This window comes from Anolis carolinensis, chromosome 3 (genome assembly GCF_035594765.1).
Source record: "Anolis carolinensis isolate JA03-04 chromosome 3, rAnoCar3.1.pri, whole genome shotgun sequence".
NCBI classification, from domain to species: Eukaryota; Metazoa; Chordata; class Lepidosauria; order Squamata; family Dactyloidae; genus Anolis; species Anolis carolinensis.
In genome coordinates this window covers 32,503,095-32,521,725 of record NC_085843.1, presented here as the reverse complement: position 1 = coordinate 32,521,725, position 18,631 = coordinate 32,503,095, and the positions used below count along the sequence as shown (strand labels likewise).

The 18,631-nt window shown below is 39.9% G+C and overlaps 1 protein-coding gene across 1 annotated transcript in view; it reads left to right on the top strand.

Annotated features, from left to right (window-relative positions):
* Positions 1-732: 732 nt before the first annotated feature.
* The window catches only part of ubl3 (ubiquitin like 3), a 47,583-nt gene continuing 29,684 nt past the window's right edge, over positions 733-18,631 (top strand). Inside the window, exon 1 of the mRNA XM_003219168.4 lies at positions 733-1,806. Coding sequence (XP_003219216.1) covers positions 1,780-1,806 — 27 coding nt within the window. The 5' untranslated portion in view covers positions 733-1,779. The remainder of the gene's footprint in view (positions 1,807-18,631) is intronic.

The window sequence follows — 18,631 nt, the reverse complement described above, 5'->3', positions numbered from 1 at the left end:
CCCCTGTGGAATCGACTGGAAGTTATTGGTGTGTTTTTTGTTTTTGTTTTTTCCCCCTTTTTTTCCTTTTTTTTTGCTGTCTGCTGGCTGTGTGTAATAATTATTTTTATTTTTATTTTTATTATTTTTTCCCCCTTCTTTCTCCTTTCCCTTCCTCACAATTTTTGTAATGTAATTCTCTAAATTTCTGGAAAATCAATAAAAAACTATTTAAAAAAAAAAAACACTGTGCCACCAGTGCCCCCCCCCCCTATAGAGATTCATATAATGCAGTTAAACCGAGTCTACACTGGAAGTGACAGCCCAAACAGATACTCTCCCCACGTTCTGGAAGTGGTGCCAAAACAGCATTAATTCGGCAGATGCACCCTGGAAAACATGGGACTGGCTTCTATAGGGATAGCTTTTGTTAAAATCGCCCTGTGACAGAAACCTGCCACACTCTCCCTTTTCTCATCAGAGCTCAGTGTTGTCTTTCCAGCAGCAGGGAATTTCCCGTCGCTTAGCAACAGAGCGGGCTGCCACCACCACACCAGCAGCTGCCAGCAAAACGCTGACGTCACGCCTCTAGTTATTTATTTATTTCCCTTTTGAGAGGAGGGGGAGAACGACAGCCTCCCGCGCATGCGCAAAAGGAAGGGCAAGGAGTAAGGAAGCGCAGGCGCACTAGAGCCCTGAAGGGAGAGTGGGAATAGGAGGCTCGAGTGGGCTGCGCATGCGCGGGAGAGCTCAGGGGGCGGAGCTGGAGCCGAGTGGGGGATGGGTCCGTCGGGTCCGTCTTCTTTCCCCCGCCGTGTCCCCTTTTCTCAGCTCGGCGCAGACGCCGCCATGTTGGCTTGAAGGGAAGATGACAAGCGGCGGCTGCGGGAGTCGTAGCGGCGAAAGAGGCGGCAGGAGCCGTCGAAGGCAACCGGGGAAGGGCTTGTGCTGAAGGGGATCCCTTTTCCTTTCCTCCTTCTCCTCTTGAGGGGGAACAGCAAGGCGCAGAGACTCACTCGGCGGTGAGGGGGGAAAAGGAGGAACCGGAGGGGAAAGGAGCCGCAGCAGCGATGAAGAGAGAGACCTGAGGAAACAGAGCGGGGCCTGGCCTGTCTCTGCTGCTCGAGCCCTCTGCGGTTTAAATCCCCCCTTGAGCTGCGGCTGCTGCAGTTTGAGGGGGGAAGGTGTTGCTTCTTCTGCTGTCCTAGGCCCTTTGCTCCATTTCAGTCTCCTCTTTTCCCTCTCTCCTTGGTCCAAGTGTCCCTTTAGGCTCAGTGTTATAAAACCATCCAGGAAAGAACCTCGGCACGTCTGGACTGCCACAAAAGAATAACAACAAAGCCTCCCCTCACCCAAACAAGACCAACTTCGGCTTCAAAGGAAAGAAGGAGGAAGAGGAGGAGGAGGTCTGCTTGGGTTGCTCGCCTTTCCTTTTTAATGAGGGGGTGACTCGGGCGCAGAACTATCCTCTGAATCATCTCCGTCATTCATTATTGGTCAAGGCTGGGGAGGAAGCAGCCGCACATCCTTCATGTCCTGCTCTATTCCTGGCTGGTCTACCTGGCATCAAGGTGTTGGTGCCGAAGAGGGTCTTCAGCTGCCGACTCTGTGTTGAACCTCATTGGATTTTGGTCTCTACCCAGTCCACAGCTGTTTTTGGAAACAAAAATCTCAGAACTGAACCAAGAGGTTGTTGGTTAAACCCGAAGATATTTTTTGCTGTAAAAGTGGCTGGCTTTTAAAAAAACAAAACAAAAGTTTTTTGTGTGTGTGTGGGAAATCGTCAAAGGGAATATCAAGATGTCTGGCAGTGTTCCATCTGATATGGTAAGTTTGTCTTTGTTTTCATGTATTGAGATATACAGTGAAAATAGCTTATTTCAAAATAGGTGGTCTTATTAATTTGTTTTACAGCAAATAATAATAATAATAAAACTTTTATTTCTAGACCGCCCCCTCTCCCTGGTGCGACTCAGGGTGGTTTACAGACACAAGACAAAAAGGCAAACATTTAGTGCCTCAAATGAGTACAAACATATCAAAATAATACAAGATAATGCACAGTAACAACAGTAAACTTACAACAAAAGAATTAAGCACCGAGATGAAAATAAACAAAAACAATCCAATAAGACATAGTAAACTAAAACATGAATAAAACATTATAATATATATCCCAAAAATTAAGACAAAGCAAAGACAAAAGAGTTTTTGGCTATTGTAGATTGACATGATATAACAAGCGTGGGCAAACTTTGGCCCTCCAGGTGTTTTGGACTTCAACTCCCACAATTCCTAACAGCTGGTAGGTTGTTAGGAATTGCGGGAATTGAAGTCCAAAACACCTGGAGGGCCAAAGCTTGCCTATGCCTGTATAACATAAACCTTTCATGGACTCAATTCCACCTTCGTGTAACTAGACAGATCGAAAAGGAAGAACCAGTTTTCTCCTTTACTTTGTTGGGATTTATTACTACCTATTACTGTTTTGTTGTTTAGCTTTTTATTATTTTTGATATTTAAACTTTTTAACATTTTAGATTTCACATAGGTGATATAACTTAAACACAATGGACGATTGCTTCTTTGAAAGTAGTTTATATTTTGCTGATTTTTTCCCCTTTCATCTTTTTCTACTTTTTTCCACTGGAAACACATTTAATATCTATAGTAAGGCCATTGTTTTAATTCTGAGACATAACATGCACATTGATGCTCTTCTTCAATCTGATTGGTGTTTTTTTTACTGTGATAGATTTTTTGGAAATGATTTTGAACATCCCATATTAATAAAGTTCCCTAGTGGTGGTCTGGACACAAAAATGAGACGAATGCTTAGACTTGAGAGGGTACCACCCACAGGTGCTCTAATTAGCCAGATTTGATCAGCCTAAATTTTCTGACGTCATTAGCTTGACACCTCTGTTTGTATTAAAAAAAATATTTTCTTGCTTTTCATGTGTAAGACTATGGATGAATGATTATGTTTTTGAGCATTTAAGTGCTGCTTATGCTTTGTGTATGATGTTTAGGATTTGAAGGCTTTGTGAGTGTGGCATAAGATGTTTTAGTGGCTTTGCAAAACAGGAAAACAGTAATTTGTGACAATGGCATTAGCATAGGGATGACTATCCATGATTAAAGGTTTAACATTTTTGCTCAAAGTGACTTCAGAAAAACACTGAAAAAGTGGAAAACAGTTTGAAGTATACTAATAAAGAAAGTTTGTGTCTTGGTTATTAGTATTACTTGTTTTATCTCTAAACTTTCAAGGTTGAATATAACACTTGCTCAACCTTGAAAGAATGAAATATTTTTAATGCCATTACTAATAACTGATTGAAGTCTTGCCAGAGTACCCTTTAACCAGAGTTCTGATCCTTAATTGACATGTTTGCAATGGCTGAAGAGATGTGGTAGGTTTCTTTTTAAAATAATAATATTCCCACTGAAATATAGAACTGAAAACCTTTGTTTGAATGTCATCTTTGGCAAAATGTCACATTCAAATAAAATTATAGTAGAAATTTTAGTACTTTTGTTACCTGCTCAAAATTCTCAGGAAAGATTGTATATAAGAATAGTTCATTTGGACATTGGAATGAGAAGTACAGATTATATTTCATGACTGTGTGAACTTCCTGGTTCTGACCATAGAAATGATTTCCTGTTCAAAGCAGTTTGGCCTAGTTTCAGCAACTTTAAAGTACAACTGCAGAGGCACATATACACTTAGTTACCAATTAAAAACTTAGTTGAAAATTAAGGCCATAAAATATAGGGGAGTTGTTTAGGAAGGATGTATAAGGAACATTCTAAATCCTTTCTCATTAGAATGATTAATATCCTTATTGATGCAAAATAAGGATGTTTCATTCATATTGAAATTAGAAGATCAGATACTATTACATGTTCTTAAGCTGACTGCTTCTTTAAGTGATACTTCTTAGGCTTAAGTTTGTGTTTCAAACACCTTGCGATATAAATGGTTGGAATGCAGGCTGCAGTCTTTCCTGACTTAGTTGGAGTCAAAAGTAATGTCATAACAAATGTTTCATCATCTTCAAAGGAATGCTCTTTTATAGCAACTATTTCCTTTTATCAAATAAAGCTTGGTAAGACAGTATATTTTGTAAAGCAGCAAATAATATAATTTTAAGGTTTATACAAGTGTTTGGGATTTGCCAAGATCACCATTTTATTTATGTCTTCATGAATAGCAGTATAAGAGTAATTATATCTAATCTTTCTGACTGTTTTCAGAATTTGAATCATTCTGCTTGTATGCAGTATTTTTTGCCAGTAGATACACAGATATGTGAATGCATGAACAAGTGATTATTATGTCATTATTGCTCTTAAATCTAACTGTACTCTATAATCACAGGCAATCAATAAAACAATAACCGAAACAATAATTGAATTAATTCACTGTTAACATATAAAGGCATTAAACGTTAGCAATAGAGCTGATCACAGAAACACAAATTAAAGGTTAATTGTCTGTTAAAGTCTTAGCTTGGATCTAATTTTGTATAAACACGGCCCCAAGTGGCACTCCCCAGGAAGGGCATTTCAAGAGCACATACTGCTATGGGGAAGACTCTTTTGTAGTTGAGTGCCATACCACTGAAGGCCAGTTGCTCCCAAATGAGTCGCTGAAGTATATCTTTATAGCAGGATATCCCCATATGGGGGAAAAATCTCCTTCATGTCAACTGGTTTCAAAGCTGTTGATGTTTGTGGACTACTCTAAATAAAAGTCTCATGAATAGGTGGTACTACTAGTTCTATTAAGCTATTTCACTTAAATCTATCCCCTATATTTTATAATGTCTAAACATCATTGGGACAAGCTTCAGCAGGTTGAAAGCTTTGATTGTGTCAATCATGTTTGACCTCCTCCTTCAAGTGCAGTTATTTTTCTAGCTAAATAGGAACTAGCAAGACCACCTCTGAGTATTCATTGCCTGAGAACACCTTATGAAGTTCATTGGGTCTCCATACGTTGACATGTGATTTGAGTGCATATATTTTAAAAAAAAATTGCTCCTAAAATGATTGACTTAATAATTTTCTGTGATATGTATTTCATTATTGTTTCATTATTGTCGATAATTAAATCCCACATAGCAAGGTAGCTTTTGTATTGTTGATGTAGCAAATACTGTTGCTAAGCACTGAGGCCTAACATTTTTTTTACATTATCACGTTTCTGTCTACACACACACACACACACACACAGTTAACTAATTTTTCCATGTTTAGGTGTACCCCATTCACTAAACGAAAGTTGCTCTAGTGCCTTTATCTTGTGCTTCATATGAAATGTTTCATTTGAAGTAGAAATACCTCCAGAAGTAAAATGTTTGTTCACCTTTATTGTATGCAGGCAGGGAAACAGGCAATAAGAAACTGTTCTTTATTTTTTGCAGGAAACATATTTTCTGCATAAATCTGGAAGATTCTCTGTGAATAAGTGTGCTATAAATGTGGGCATCATACTTTCTCAATAATTGATGTAGACGTATAATTTTAAAAAATGTAATACTATTTATTTTTTCACCTCTCAAATGCACATGAGCACACAGAAAAACACCCTTGTCCACTATAACACTAGCTTCATACTGTAGTATTTAATTTTTTGTTACATATCCTTACATGCCCCCACACATGAACAAGAGTGGGTTGGACATTCTTCCATGGCCAATGATATGTCTTGCAGAAAGGAAAAATGAGTGTATTTCCTTTTGTACTTTTGAGGCAGGACAATCCTTCATGCCTGGGTTGTTCTCTGGAAGATGATGGAAGGTAGCGGGGGGAGGGGGCAGGTAAGTGGCTATCTATTAAAAGATTTATTGTAATTCCCGCAGTTGTGAAATCCAGGGCAATTTAGTATAAGCACCATTAGATATAAAACTGCATTGCATTTCAATAAGTTATATATCATTAATACACTTGCTGTTTTATATTTTCTTGAAACATCATATACTTGCATGTTATTGAAGAAGAATATTAATGCACGATCTGAAATAATTTAACAGTGGCTGCTACACTAAGAAATGAGCCTGAAAAGAGGCCCAAGAACCCAAAGCCTTCATACCACTGCTCTTTATGTGATGATCTGAATTTGCCTAAGGTGATAAAGATATTGTCATGAGTTGGATTAGTCCAAGAGATGTTGTAATGTCCAGCTCTATTAAATACACTGTCAAAACAAAGTCTAATGTTATCACAAATGTAAGATTTTTTAATCCATCTGTATGGCAATGCTGGAGGATCTTACTAAATTTGTTTCATACATTTAAGCACAATTTTGTATTTTTAAATGTTCTTAGATATGTAATGATCATGTAAATATAATGGTAGAAATTCAATTTGGAAATATTTGTCTTATTTGAAAATAAGAAGAACCCAGTTAGATTAAACCAAAAGTCTATCTAATACAATATCCAATTTTCCCACAGAAGAAATCACAGAGATCGTAAAGATGTTTCTGGAAAGCCCAGAATTAGGACCTGAGAGCAATAGACCTCACTTGTTGTTGCTCTTTAGAGATTTTTATTTGTTGGCATACTGTTTCAAGACTGCCATGATTGTTGTTGATAGACCAGTTCCCCATAAATTTCTCATCCCCTTTTAAACTCTGAGCAAGAAACATCTTACAGCAGCGTGTTCCATCAACTTATGTATATCTAGTGCATGAAGTATTTCTTATTTTTTTGTCTTGATTCTCTTGCCTGTGCATTTGATTTGGTGTAATGTGTATATTAGCTTAGAATCAAAGAATCATAGACTTGGAGACCTAAGGGCCATCTAGCCCAACCATCAGCCTAGGCAGGAATGTCCCGTCAAAGAAATCATAAAACATACCAGTCTCTATTTAAAAATATTAAAAGACGGATTTTGCCACATTTTGAGGCAATGTATTCCAGCTTTTACCATCAGCTCTTACCATTCCTAATGTTTAGGTGGAGTCACTTTTCCTGAAGTTTGAATCAGTTGTTCAGTATCTTAATCTCTATAGAAACAGAAAACAAGCTCGCTCCTTCCTCAATATGACATTATTTCAAATATTTAAACATAACTATCATGTCACTTTTAAAACATCTCTTCTCCAAGGTTAATGTATCCAGTTCCAGCTTATTAATATATTTCTTGAATTGTGGTGCCCAGAACTAGACACAGTATTTTACATAAGATCTGACCACAGCAGAAAAGCAGATACTGTTACTTCCCTCAATCTAGATACTATGTTCCTTTTGATGCAGACTAGATTTTCCTTGGTCGTTCAGCTGCTGCATGACACTATTGATTCGTTTGCAGCTTGTGATTTACTTTTGCCCAAAGCAAAACATGGCTTGGAAAAGGCACACCATCTCCATCATTATTGATACAGTATGAACATCAACAGAAGGAGGGGAGGGTATTTAAGCATGATCAACAGCCATAAATATTGACTATGGAAACAACTCTAGAATGTACTGTTAAGGCGATTGTACTCCCACAGTCTCTTTTGAACTTCTGGTTCCAACTCAACATCCTGTACAGCATAATTAAAGTCTCTCCCTGATACCTACTGCAACTTCACAATCCCTGTGGGGCATTAAGCCATTACCACGATCTCATGAAAGAGAGACATTTTCTTTCCATAGGGAATACTTGTATGCTTCACCCTGTCTTTTGCATCCTGACTATCACTATGTCAGTTTCCTACACAGATATTATCAGGAACTTCTATGCAGAGGTTCTGATTTTACAGTAATCCTATTCATCATCATACAGGGGTAGGTATCATATTTATGGTGTTTCATAATGATCACCAAGAAGATCTCCATCTAAATAACAAATTTGTTCCTGGCCAAGGACACCAAGGCATTGATCTGCATATAGACAAGGAGCACTGGAACCAAGATATCTGTTTCCTCTGCCACAAACCCCAGCAACAATGTTAAGACCTCCTCAGTCACCACTACAGGTAGAACATCACAGATTCCTGTGTTGTAACTATAACAGGTCTGGTTTACACCCTAGACATTTTGAGTGTTCCTACTGTACAGTTGTTTTTTAGTTTTGTTTTATTCAACCTTCCTGAGTTCTGATACACAAAAATACTACCCTGCTGCTGCAGGATGATTCTGTGAAGAGATTCTGCTTTGATGAAAGACAGGCATTTTTTCCCACTTCTTTGTGGTTCTGAAGCAGGATGAAAGCCTCTGTCTTATGCTAGTTCTTTGCAGTGTCATCAAGTGCATAAAGCCAAGGAAATGTAATATGGTGACTGTATCTACTTTGCAGTTTTTCCAAAAGGGAGATTGATTTGTATCGATGGATCTTAAGGCTACCTACTTGCACATCAGATTCAGGCCTCAACATTGCAGATAGCTTTGCCATTGGAGAAGCCTGTCAAATCAGTGTTTCGACTGCACCAAGAGTCTTTATTAAAAGCATGGCAGCAGTAGTCTCCTCAGAACTTCAAAATTTCATATATGTCCCTACCTAGATTTGGTTATTGGTGGTGTATTACAGAACTAAACTGTACATCAAACTTTGATCCTACTTCAACACTTGGATCTCAGTGTGAATCTGTATAGGTACCCACAAAGATTCTCAATTTCATTGGTGCCACTGTGGATTCCATTATTAGAACAGCTTATCTTCCAATAGGGTGAGCTGACATATTGCGGGACAAAGTACACTCTGTCCTCTAATGGCATTGCTAGTTAGTATTCATAATACAGTGATTGTTGGGATTATGACAGTGACAATTGCCACTTACCTGTTTTGATTTAAGTTAAACCTTCTTCGATTCTAGATCATATGACACACAATATCCTCTATGGGTGCCTCAGTGCAAGAGAATATTAGTATCTCAACATGGCTGCAGATCATTGTTATTGTGGACAAAATATTCTCACTTGCTGTCAGTGATGCCATTTCTGTTTCCAGAGCCTTCCACTGTTGTCACTACAGATGCTTCCCTAACAGATAGGGGTGCACACTGTGCAGGCATGATTGTGTAAAGCAATTGGACAATGAGGAGAACCAGCTTTATAAAATGCCATAGAATTATTAGCGTTAATAAAGGCGTTCAGTGCTCTTGATTGTCATGTATGAGTCAGAGTAGCTCAGGTCACCATGGAGAGCACAAACATAGCATACTACATAAACCATCAAGGAAGCACACAGTCCTTTCATTCTTCTGGACCTTGTGATCATCCTTTGCAACTAGTTCATCCAGAGATGGGTCCACTAAGTCACTGTTTCATCTGGTAGGAATAGACCATGTTGAGATTTTCAACATAAATGTTTTTTTAAAGCAAGTCTTTGAACATGGAGTCATCCCTAGATAGATTTCTTTGTCATAACATCCAACAGAAAATGTATTTTATATTTTTCAAGAGCAAGGATAGGCCACGATTCCCTGGGAGATGCATTTCTTCAGAAGTGACCTGGTTGCCTGATGTACTTCCATCCCATATTCTCTCTGTCAGCAGAAACAAGATACATACCATTGTGGTAACATCCTATTGGCCAAAGCAGCCATGGTTTCCTATGATACTCTCAATGATATGATATCATCTAACCCCAAATCTTTCTCAATCAGAAGGACAAGCTTATTTTCCATAGCTCAAAATGTTTAAATTTATAGTATGGAGTTTGATCCCATGGCCTCATCAGGCGTAACTTGTGTTCTGACAACGTCAGGAATGCCACTCAGACAATGTTCATATGAATATAAATAGAATAAGTTCTTTCTCAATGATGAGATTACAGGAACATGTTTTGATGACGACATCCTCTAAATCAGTGGTTCCCAGGTGTTTTGGCTTACAACTCCCAGAAATCCCAGCCAGTTTGCCAGCTGTTAGGATTTCTGGGAGTTGAAGGGCAAAACATCTGGGAACCCATAGGTTGAAAACCACTGCTCTACATTGTATTATCTGTTATATTTGTGTGAGCATGGCTAAGCATTCTCATTTTGTAAAGCCCACCTAGCCCCTACAGTGCCACATCAGCCTACTTCTTCACCAGCAACTACCTTGTTTACTAAACTGCATGTGAAGAGGTTCTTAAAGGAGTTGCAGCATGTTTGTCCTCCAGTCAAGCCTCCAACTCAAATGTAGTCATTTTAAATGTTGCTGTGACAACTGATGGTGCAGCCATTTGAACATTCTGCAACTCTGGATTATAGACTTCTTAAAGAGATACTCCTTGAAGTGATCACATCTGTCAGGTGGTTGGGTAAGCTAGCTGTGCTTAGATATGATGAACCATTCCTCTCTTCTCAAAATGGGTTGTAGAGGGAATAAGACTTAATATGGACCAACTAGGTGGATTCAGCCCTCTGGACTCCAAGTGCATTCTACAAGAGCAGCAGTTTCATCAATTGCTCTCCTTTTGGATCTTTCTCTGCTTGATATCTGCAGAGCTGCAACATTGTCACAACCTTCCACATTCAAACAACACTGTAGTTTGGATATGAAAGCCAGATCAGATTCATGATTTGGATGTGGACTACTCTGACCCATCATCCTATTGTAAGCATAGTAGTCCCCATTTGTATGAGTCACAGTTCCTGGAGTGGTCATATGCACCCTCAAACAAATCTGCTTTACTGTTCCCATTTTCAGGTCCTTGCATATTAATCCAACTTTGAAACCAATAACAGCAACTTGATCTGCTGGAGTATGTGTGTAGGTTGGGGGTGGGGGATCCCACCAAGCTACTCAGCTCTAGAGATTAGGTTTCTGTTCAGTTTTGAAACCCATTTGTGTTGGGGCACAGATAACCATTTAAAGAACCTCAGTTACAGGAAAGCAACTTGTTCTTACTCCCTTCGCTTGTTGCTTGCAGTACAATCAGTCAGTTCTACTTGTCTTCTCCCATATCTGTTGGTGTTCCTACATATCTTCAGACGTCTTGTTAAATGGATTAAACTTCTGGTATTGGTGAATTCATGTAGCTTTATAAATAAATGTGCCATGATTAAGACTGCATTAATTCTACAGTGTAAGTGTACCTCCAGTGTTACGCCTTGAATTAGTTGAACTGGAAGAGTTGTTTCTAAGATTTCAAACAAAATAAAAAGATGTGAAATTGTACTTCATTATTTCAGATGTATTTATAATGTCTTGCAACAGTGAGAAAATTTCATTGGAGAACGTCTTTATCTCAAGCAATTGGTATTAGTGTATATTTTCAATATAACTTTTTGTTTCCCACATTTTTGGTAGGCTTGAATGGGAGGAAGCAATCTTTCAGATATTCTACCCCCTAGTTGTTTAGAACTTTGTGGGCCAACATCAATATAAAATCAAGCTCAGAGGCAAATTGGAATCCATTGTAGTTCTTGCAGCATCACTAATACTGTATTTCTTCAGTTCTAAGACACTTTTCCTATATAAACATCTCTAAAACGGGATGTGTCTTAGAATCACAAGTGTGTCTGAGGTATTTTTGTTGGTGGTGGTAGTACTGAAATCAGGTTGCATCTTACAATCATTAGGTAAGGGTCATTAAGTCTAGTTGTGTCCTACTCTGGGGGTTTGGTGCTCATCTCCATTTCTAAGCTGAAGAGCTGGCATTGTCTGTAGACACCTCCAAGGTCATGTGGCCAGCATGACTGCGTAGAGCGCCGTTACCTTCCTGCCTGAGCAGTACCTATTGATCTACTCACATTTGCATGTTTTCAAACTGCTACTTTGGCAGAAGCTGGGGCTGACAGCAAGAGCTCCCCCCGCTCCCCAGATTTGAACTGTTGACCATTCAGTCAGCAAGTTCAGCAGCTCAGTGGTTTAACCCGCTATGCCACCAGGGACTCCCCATTGACATCTTACAATTGAAGAAATACAATATATTGTTTTTAAAATGCACATCTGACACCAGTCTGACTGCTGCATATTGCACTGGCAGCACCTTCCAAATACTTTTCAAGGCCAGCACCATATGCAGGGCATTACAATAATATAATTGATCGATAACTAAGGTATAAACTATGTGTCCACATCTGCTTTCCCTAAGAAAGGGTTCAGCTGGTGCACCACCTGAAGTTAGATAAAGGCAGTCCTGGCTCCTGCAGTAACCTGGCTTTCCAGGTGCAGTCCTGGGTACCAGTGATGAACTTGCTCATTCAAAGGGAGAGTAACCCCATCTAGAACAGGCTACAATACCATTCCCAAATTGTTTTTTCTCCTGACCAGCAGCTCTTCATGATACATCAGCCTTCTTTATCTTAGATATGTATTGCTTGCTTAATCAGATTTTCAGATACAATTTGCTTATTATCTGTAAGGATTCCATTCAAAAGTCTTCACAATCCATTGACGATGTCCAAGTTCACTTTAAAACTGTGAGAAGGGAACTAGCTTTCCAGCCTTGGTTGATTTTCATACCAAATGGATATGCCAAAGGGACACTTAGGTCTTTATTATGCCAATCCAAACAGAATTCTGTGTGCATGTTTATGAAACTATTTGTTTCTTCAATATCTAAAGATGTTTTTTTTAAAAAGCATTCAAGGAAAAGACACAAAGCCCAAAGCTGCTGTTAGTCCTGTGTAGAATCAACTTGCTGAATGAAACAAATTGGCCTATTGACTTACTGTTCAACAGTTAGTTGAATGGGTCTACTCTAGGATTAACCAGCAGAATTTTAGCCATCTGTGTGGAAATGACATGGAGCAAAAGTTAAAAGATGATTACAGTAAGCCTGATAAGCCACATGTAACCTGCTATTCTACTAATATACAGACCCCCTTTTTAAAACATTCCCTTTCCTCCTGTGTGGGTTTTGTACCATCCTTTTTTGGAAAAAAATATGTGTTACTTTTGAAAGTTTACACAGAAAAAATTGTGGTACTTTGGTTGGCCTAATGTATTACCACAAAATAGGTTTGGAGATTATCATAAACATACTATTTCTATTTTTCTGTTTGTGGAGCTTTGTGAGAATTACTTGTGCCTGCACAGTGCATCGTTCCGAAACAGAGTGATATTATGTTAGCATTTTGGCATAAGCACCTTTTTTAAAACTTTTTTACAGTAACTGTCCTGTAGTTGGTCAATTTTTAGTAAGATAATGGTTCATGCTTCTTTTCAACTGCAGCAGGTCACTCAAAATTGATACAATTTAATTACTGAAACTTGATTAATGGACTCTATATTACAGGGAATGTCTCAGTGTTACAGAGAATATGTTGCCGTTTTCAACTGATCATCTGTTCATTCTATATGTAAAAATTCCATATGGATCAAGACAAGAAGAGTTGATCTGGAGTCTAGTGTGATGAAGCCACATTTTTCTCACCTGCCAACCCATTAGGATTATGTTACTGATTGCCAAAGAAAAAGAGGATGAAAGACCCATAAATTCTTCCTTATTCCCTCCTTTCAGGGAGGAAGTAATAGTGTTCACCTGCACTGTTTTTGGGCTCAATCAAGATACAGCTAAATTGTATCTTGGATTTTTTAAACAGCAAATGTTTCTCCTGCAACATCTAGACTTGACATGCATGAAAAAACCCAGCTAAAATGCTCAGAGAGCTGTCCAACCTCTGCTTAAAGACCTCCAATAAAGATGAGCCTGCCATTCTCTTAGGGATTTATTCTAGTGCTGAATAACTCATACCACAAGAAGGCCTTTTAAATGTTTAGATGAAATCTCTTTTTGTTATTTGAATATGTTGGCCTTAATTTTTGAAGCTACAAAAAACAAGTTTGTTTTATTTTTTACATGGCATTGCTTCCAATATTTAAAGATGACTGTCACACCATTTCTGGGTAGTCTTATTCTTGTTGCTAAATAATAATATTAATAATTGTCTTTATGCACAAATGTCTTATCTGTTCTTCATTTCCATGCTTTTTACCATGTTGATGACTTTCATCTGGATATATTCCAGTTCTCAATATGTTTCTTGAACTGTGGTGCCTAATACTGGTCAAGATGAGGACTGACCAAAGTAGTATAGGAGTGGTGTTACTATTGCTTCCTTTGTGCTATAATTGCATTGCCTTTTTTGGCTACCACATCACACTGTGACTTATGTGTAGTTTGTGGTCTACTAGGTTCCTTAGATCCTTTTGACATGTTAAGCTAGTTGTCACCCATTTATATTTGTGCATTTCTTTTTTTTTCCTGCCAAAATATTGTACCTTTCATTTATCCTTGTTGCAAGTTATTTTATTAGTTTTAACCTTGCCCTCCAATTTGTTCATGTCACTTTACATCATGATTCTGTTCTCTAAAGCACTATTTCTTATACTATGGTTCACTGTCCTATTTAGTTAGCTCTTAGTTTAATGTTTAAGTTGTGAAAAATTTGGTAACAGTAAAACGTTTTTGAATGCCAAGCATTTACACAAATCTGTTAGCAACAATGTGCAGTGTTTACAGTGGACTCTGCAGAAAATTCTTCAGCTGTTCTCCACAAAAAAGAAATCAGCCTGTTTAGCAATCCTTAAAAATGCTAATTTATTATGAGTAAATATTTGGTTTTTATATCTATTTCTATATCTCTATATACAAACATACATATAAATACATACACATACATACACACACACACACATATATATACTAGCTGTGCCCAGTAAAGTATTGAGGAATTGGTAGTAGTTAGTATATGTTATTTCCTAAAGCTTGTGAATATACAATATTCCTGGTTGTTCCTTTTTTGTCTGTTGGAGGCAAGTATAAATGCTTCAGTTAGCCAGAATGATTAGCATGTCTGCTTTCCTCCCTGGGGAATCTTTTGTTGAGAGGTGTTAGCTGGCCCTGATTGTATCATGCCTGGAATTCCCCTGTTTTCAGAGTGTTGTTCTTTATTTACTGTTCTGATTTTAGAGTTTTTTTAAATACAGTACTTGAAACCAGATTGTGTTCATTTTCATGGTTCACAGCAACACAATAATAATATTAATAATAATGGTAATAATAATGACTCTGATAATACACACTACTTTTCCCCTTCCTCAGCATCCTGCCTGGGGGAATACTTTATTGGGAGGTGTTAGCTAGCCCTGATTGTTTCCTGTTTGGAATTCTCCTGTTTTCAGAGTGTTGTTCTTTATTTACTGTCCTGATTTTAGAGATGATATTGTTCTGTTTTATTATACCACAGTAATCTTATATATTTATAATCTTAAACTATTTGCTTTGAACTGAATATGAGGCCCCTTCTACACAACTGTAAAAAAATCCACATTGAACTGGATTATATTTATTTATTTAATTTATATAACGCTCTTCTCCCCTAGGGGGACCCAGTGTGGACTCAAGATAGCCCAGTTCAAAGTAGATACTGTGGATTATGTGCCTTGGCATTCTGGGTTTTATAGCTGTGTGAAAGGGCCTTGAATCTACACTGCTATATAAAGTTCAAATCAGATAATCTGTATTTTATAGGCAGTGTGGAAGAGGCCTAGGTGAATCCTTGCTGATATAACTAACATCTGTTGAACAACTATTGCTAACATCTATTGTGAATGGGTTTGATTTATCAACTTTGGGCTTTATTTGAGGTTAGGGAGGTCTGTTTAGGAGGGTGGGGAGGGACAGTTTGCTAACTAATTCTGGGTTATTGTTACAACTATCTCGACCATAGGAAACAACTACAAATAACCTGATAGACTATGTCAATATATATGGGCACTTTATCATCTAATGAGTTATATAATGCAGTGATAAGATCATTGCTCCTGAGGTTGGAGTATAACGCAGGATCTTTGCCCATATATAAAGGCTAGCGCTAGTTTTATGATGGACCATGTTGGGGGGGGGGTGGCTGCCCGGCAGCCGAGGAGCCCCCATAAAAGTAATACAGGGGAGGGGGAGATACAAGAAAGGGAGGCCTAAATTAATTCGGCCTAGGGAAAGAAAGAGAGTTCTTGTAGATCTAAAACGGCCTCCTAACATGGTAAACTTGGGATGCCCAGGCTGGCGGTTCCTCCGGATTAAAGGTGCTACTGCTGAACGCCAGGTCTGTTAATGGAAAAGCAACGATCATCCAGGACATTATCCTGGATGAGCAGGCAGACCTGGCGTGCATAACGGAGACCTGGCTGGACGAGGCTGGGAGGGGGGTGAATCTCACCCAGCTTTTTCCGCCAGGTTATACCGTGCAGCATCAACCAAGACCTGGAGGATGGGGAGGTGGTGTCGCTGTAGTCTATAAAGATTCCATCCTCCTGACCAGGTGCCCCATCCCACAGTCAACCTTGTTCGAATGTGACCATCTGAGGGTGGGTGACCAGGACAGACTAGGGATTCTGTTAGTGTATCGACCACCCTGCTGCACTACAGTCTCCCTGCCTGAGCTAGCGAGGGTGGTCTCGAGCCTGGCGTTGGAGTCTCAGCGGCTTATGGTGCTGGGGGACTTCAATGTCCATGCTGAGACCATCCTGACTGGTGTGGCTCAGGACTTCATGGCCACTATGGCAACCATGGGGCTGTCCCAGCTAGTATCTGGTCCTACCCACAGAGTGGGACACACACTTGACTTGGTTTTCTGTCAAGGATGAGAGGAAGGTGGTGGTGTGGAGGAGCTTCCTATTGCTCCTTTGCCATGGACCGACCATCACCTGATCAGGTTTAGACTCACTGCGCCCCCTAACCTCCGCAGGGGTGGTGGACCTATTAAAACGGTCCGCTCCAGGAGGCTTATGGGTCCGGATGGATTCCTGACAGCTCTTGGGGAGTTTCCCACCTCCTCGGCTGGTAATTCTGTCGATGTTCTGGTCACCCTCTGGAATAGGGAGGCGACTAGGGCAATAGACACGATCGCTCTGGAGCGTCCCCTCTCGAGTACCCGAGCTAAACCATCTCCTTGGTTTACCAAGGAGCTGGCAGCGATGAAGCGAAAGAAGAGGAAACGAGAGTACATGTGGTGTTCGAAGCCGAGCAAGTCAAACCGAACACGGCTATGTTCCTATCTTAGGGCATAGGCCGTGGCAATAGACGCTTCAAATAATTATTTCTTTGAAGCTAATATTGTGTCCACACAGAACTGTCTGGCAGAGCTGTTCCAAGTTGTCAGAGGTTTGTTATATCCCGTCTCTCAAGATGGGATCCCTGACAACTCGGCAGCCCTCTGTGAAGCATTTGCTTGGTTCTTTGCGGACAAAGTCGCTTTGATCCGTTCTGGCTTTGACACCATATTAACGGCAGCTTCCGAAGATGTAGCAAGAGCACCTGCTTGTCCCATTTTGATGGATTCTTTTCAATTGGTTCAGCCTGAGGATGTGGACAAGGTGCTTGGAGAGGTGAGGGCCACCACATGCATCCTAGACCCCTGCCCATCTTGGCTGGTGAGAGAAGCCAGAGGGGGATTGGCTGAGTGGGTGAAGGTGGTGGTGAATGCCTCCCTTCAGGAAGGCATATTTCCAGCTAGCCTCAAATTGGCTGTAGTCAAACCGCTGTTGAAAAAGCCATCACTGGACCCCACTCAATTGGACAACTATTGGCCTATTTCCAATCTCCCCTTTTTGGGCAAGGTCATGGAACGTGTGGTGGCCGATCCGGCGTAGTCTGGCTTCAGGCCGGGGCATGGTACTGAGGAGTGTATTCCTGCTGGCTCTTCTGGACCTCTCAGCGGCCTACTCAGTCCCCTCGGGTGAGAAAGGCGGGGTAAAAATGTTGTAAATAAATAAAATCCTCAGCCATTGTGACTGAGGCAGTTGCTAGGATATGAAGTGAGTGAGGCCTAAAGGGGACGGGGCCTACCCTTCTGACTGGCAGCCAGGGGGAGAACTTCTGTTCTTCGTCCTCTGTAATTTGGACTTTATTTTTCTAGGTTTTTTATTGAAAGACATAGATCGGATGACTATGAATCGGATGAATACAGTTGAAGTGGTTGGATCCTTAAGGGCAAGTGACCATGTGCTCCTGCAGTTTGCAATACAAAGGAATGCTGAAACTAAGACAAGTCAAACACGCATTCTGGACTTTAAGAGAGCTGACTTCCAAAAAATGAAGGAATTACTGAGCGGCATTCCATGGATGCCGATATTAAAAAACAAGGGAGTTAAGGATGGATGGGAGTTTTTCAAAAGTGAAATACTCAAGGCGCAAATGCAAACAGTGCCAACAAAGAAGAAAAATAAGACAAGTGCAAAGAAGCCAGAATGGATGTCCAAAGAACTTCTAACTGAGCTAAAGCTCAAAAGTGACATGCACAAGAAGTGGAAAAGGGGAGAAATCACCAAAGAAGAATTCAAACGTATAGCCAACACCTGTAGGGAAAAGGTTTGCAAGGCTAAAGCGCAAAATGAGCTCAGGCTTGCCAGAGACATAAAAAACAACAAAAAAGGCTTTTTTGCTTACGTTGGTAGAAAAAGGAAGAAAAAGGAGGCGATAGGGCCATTGCAAGGAGAAGATGGGGTGATGGCGACAGGGGACAGGGAAAAGGCAGAACTGCTTAATGCCTTCTTTGCCTCAGTCTTCTCACAAAAAGAAAGCCATCTTCAACCTCAGCAACATGAAATGGACGAAGGATTTGGGGAAATCCAACCCCAAATAGGGAAACAAGTTGTCCAGGAACACCTGGCCGCTCTAAATGAATTCAAGTCGTCAGGGCCAGATCAACTACATCCAAGAGTACTGAAGGAACTAGCAGAAGTTATTTCAGAACCACTGGCGATCATATTTGAGA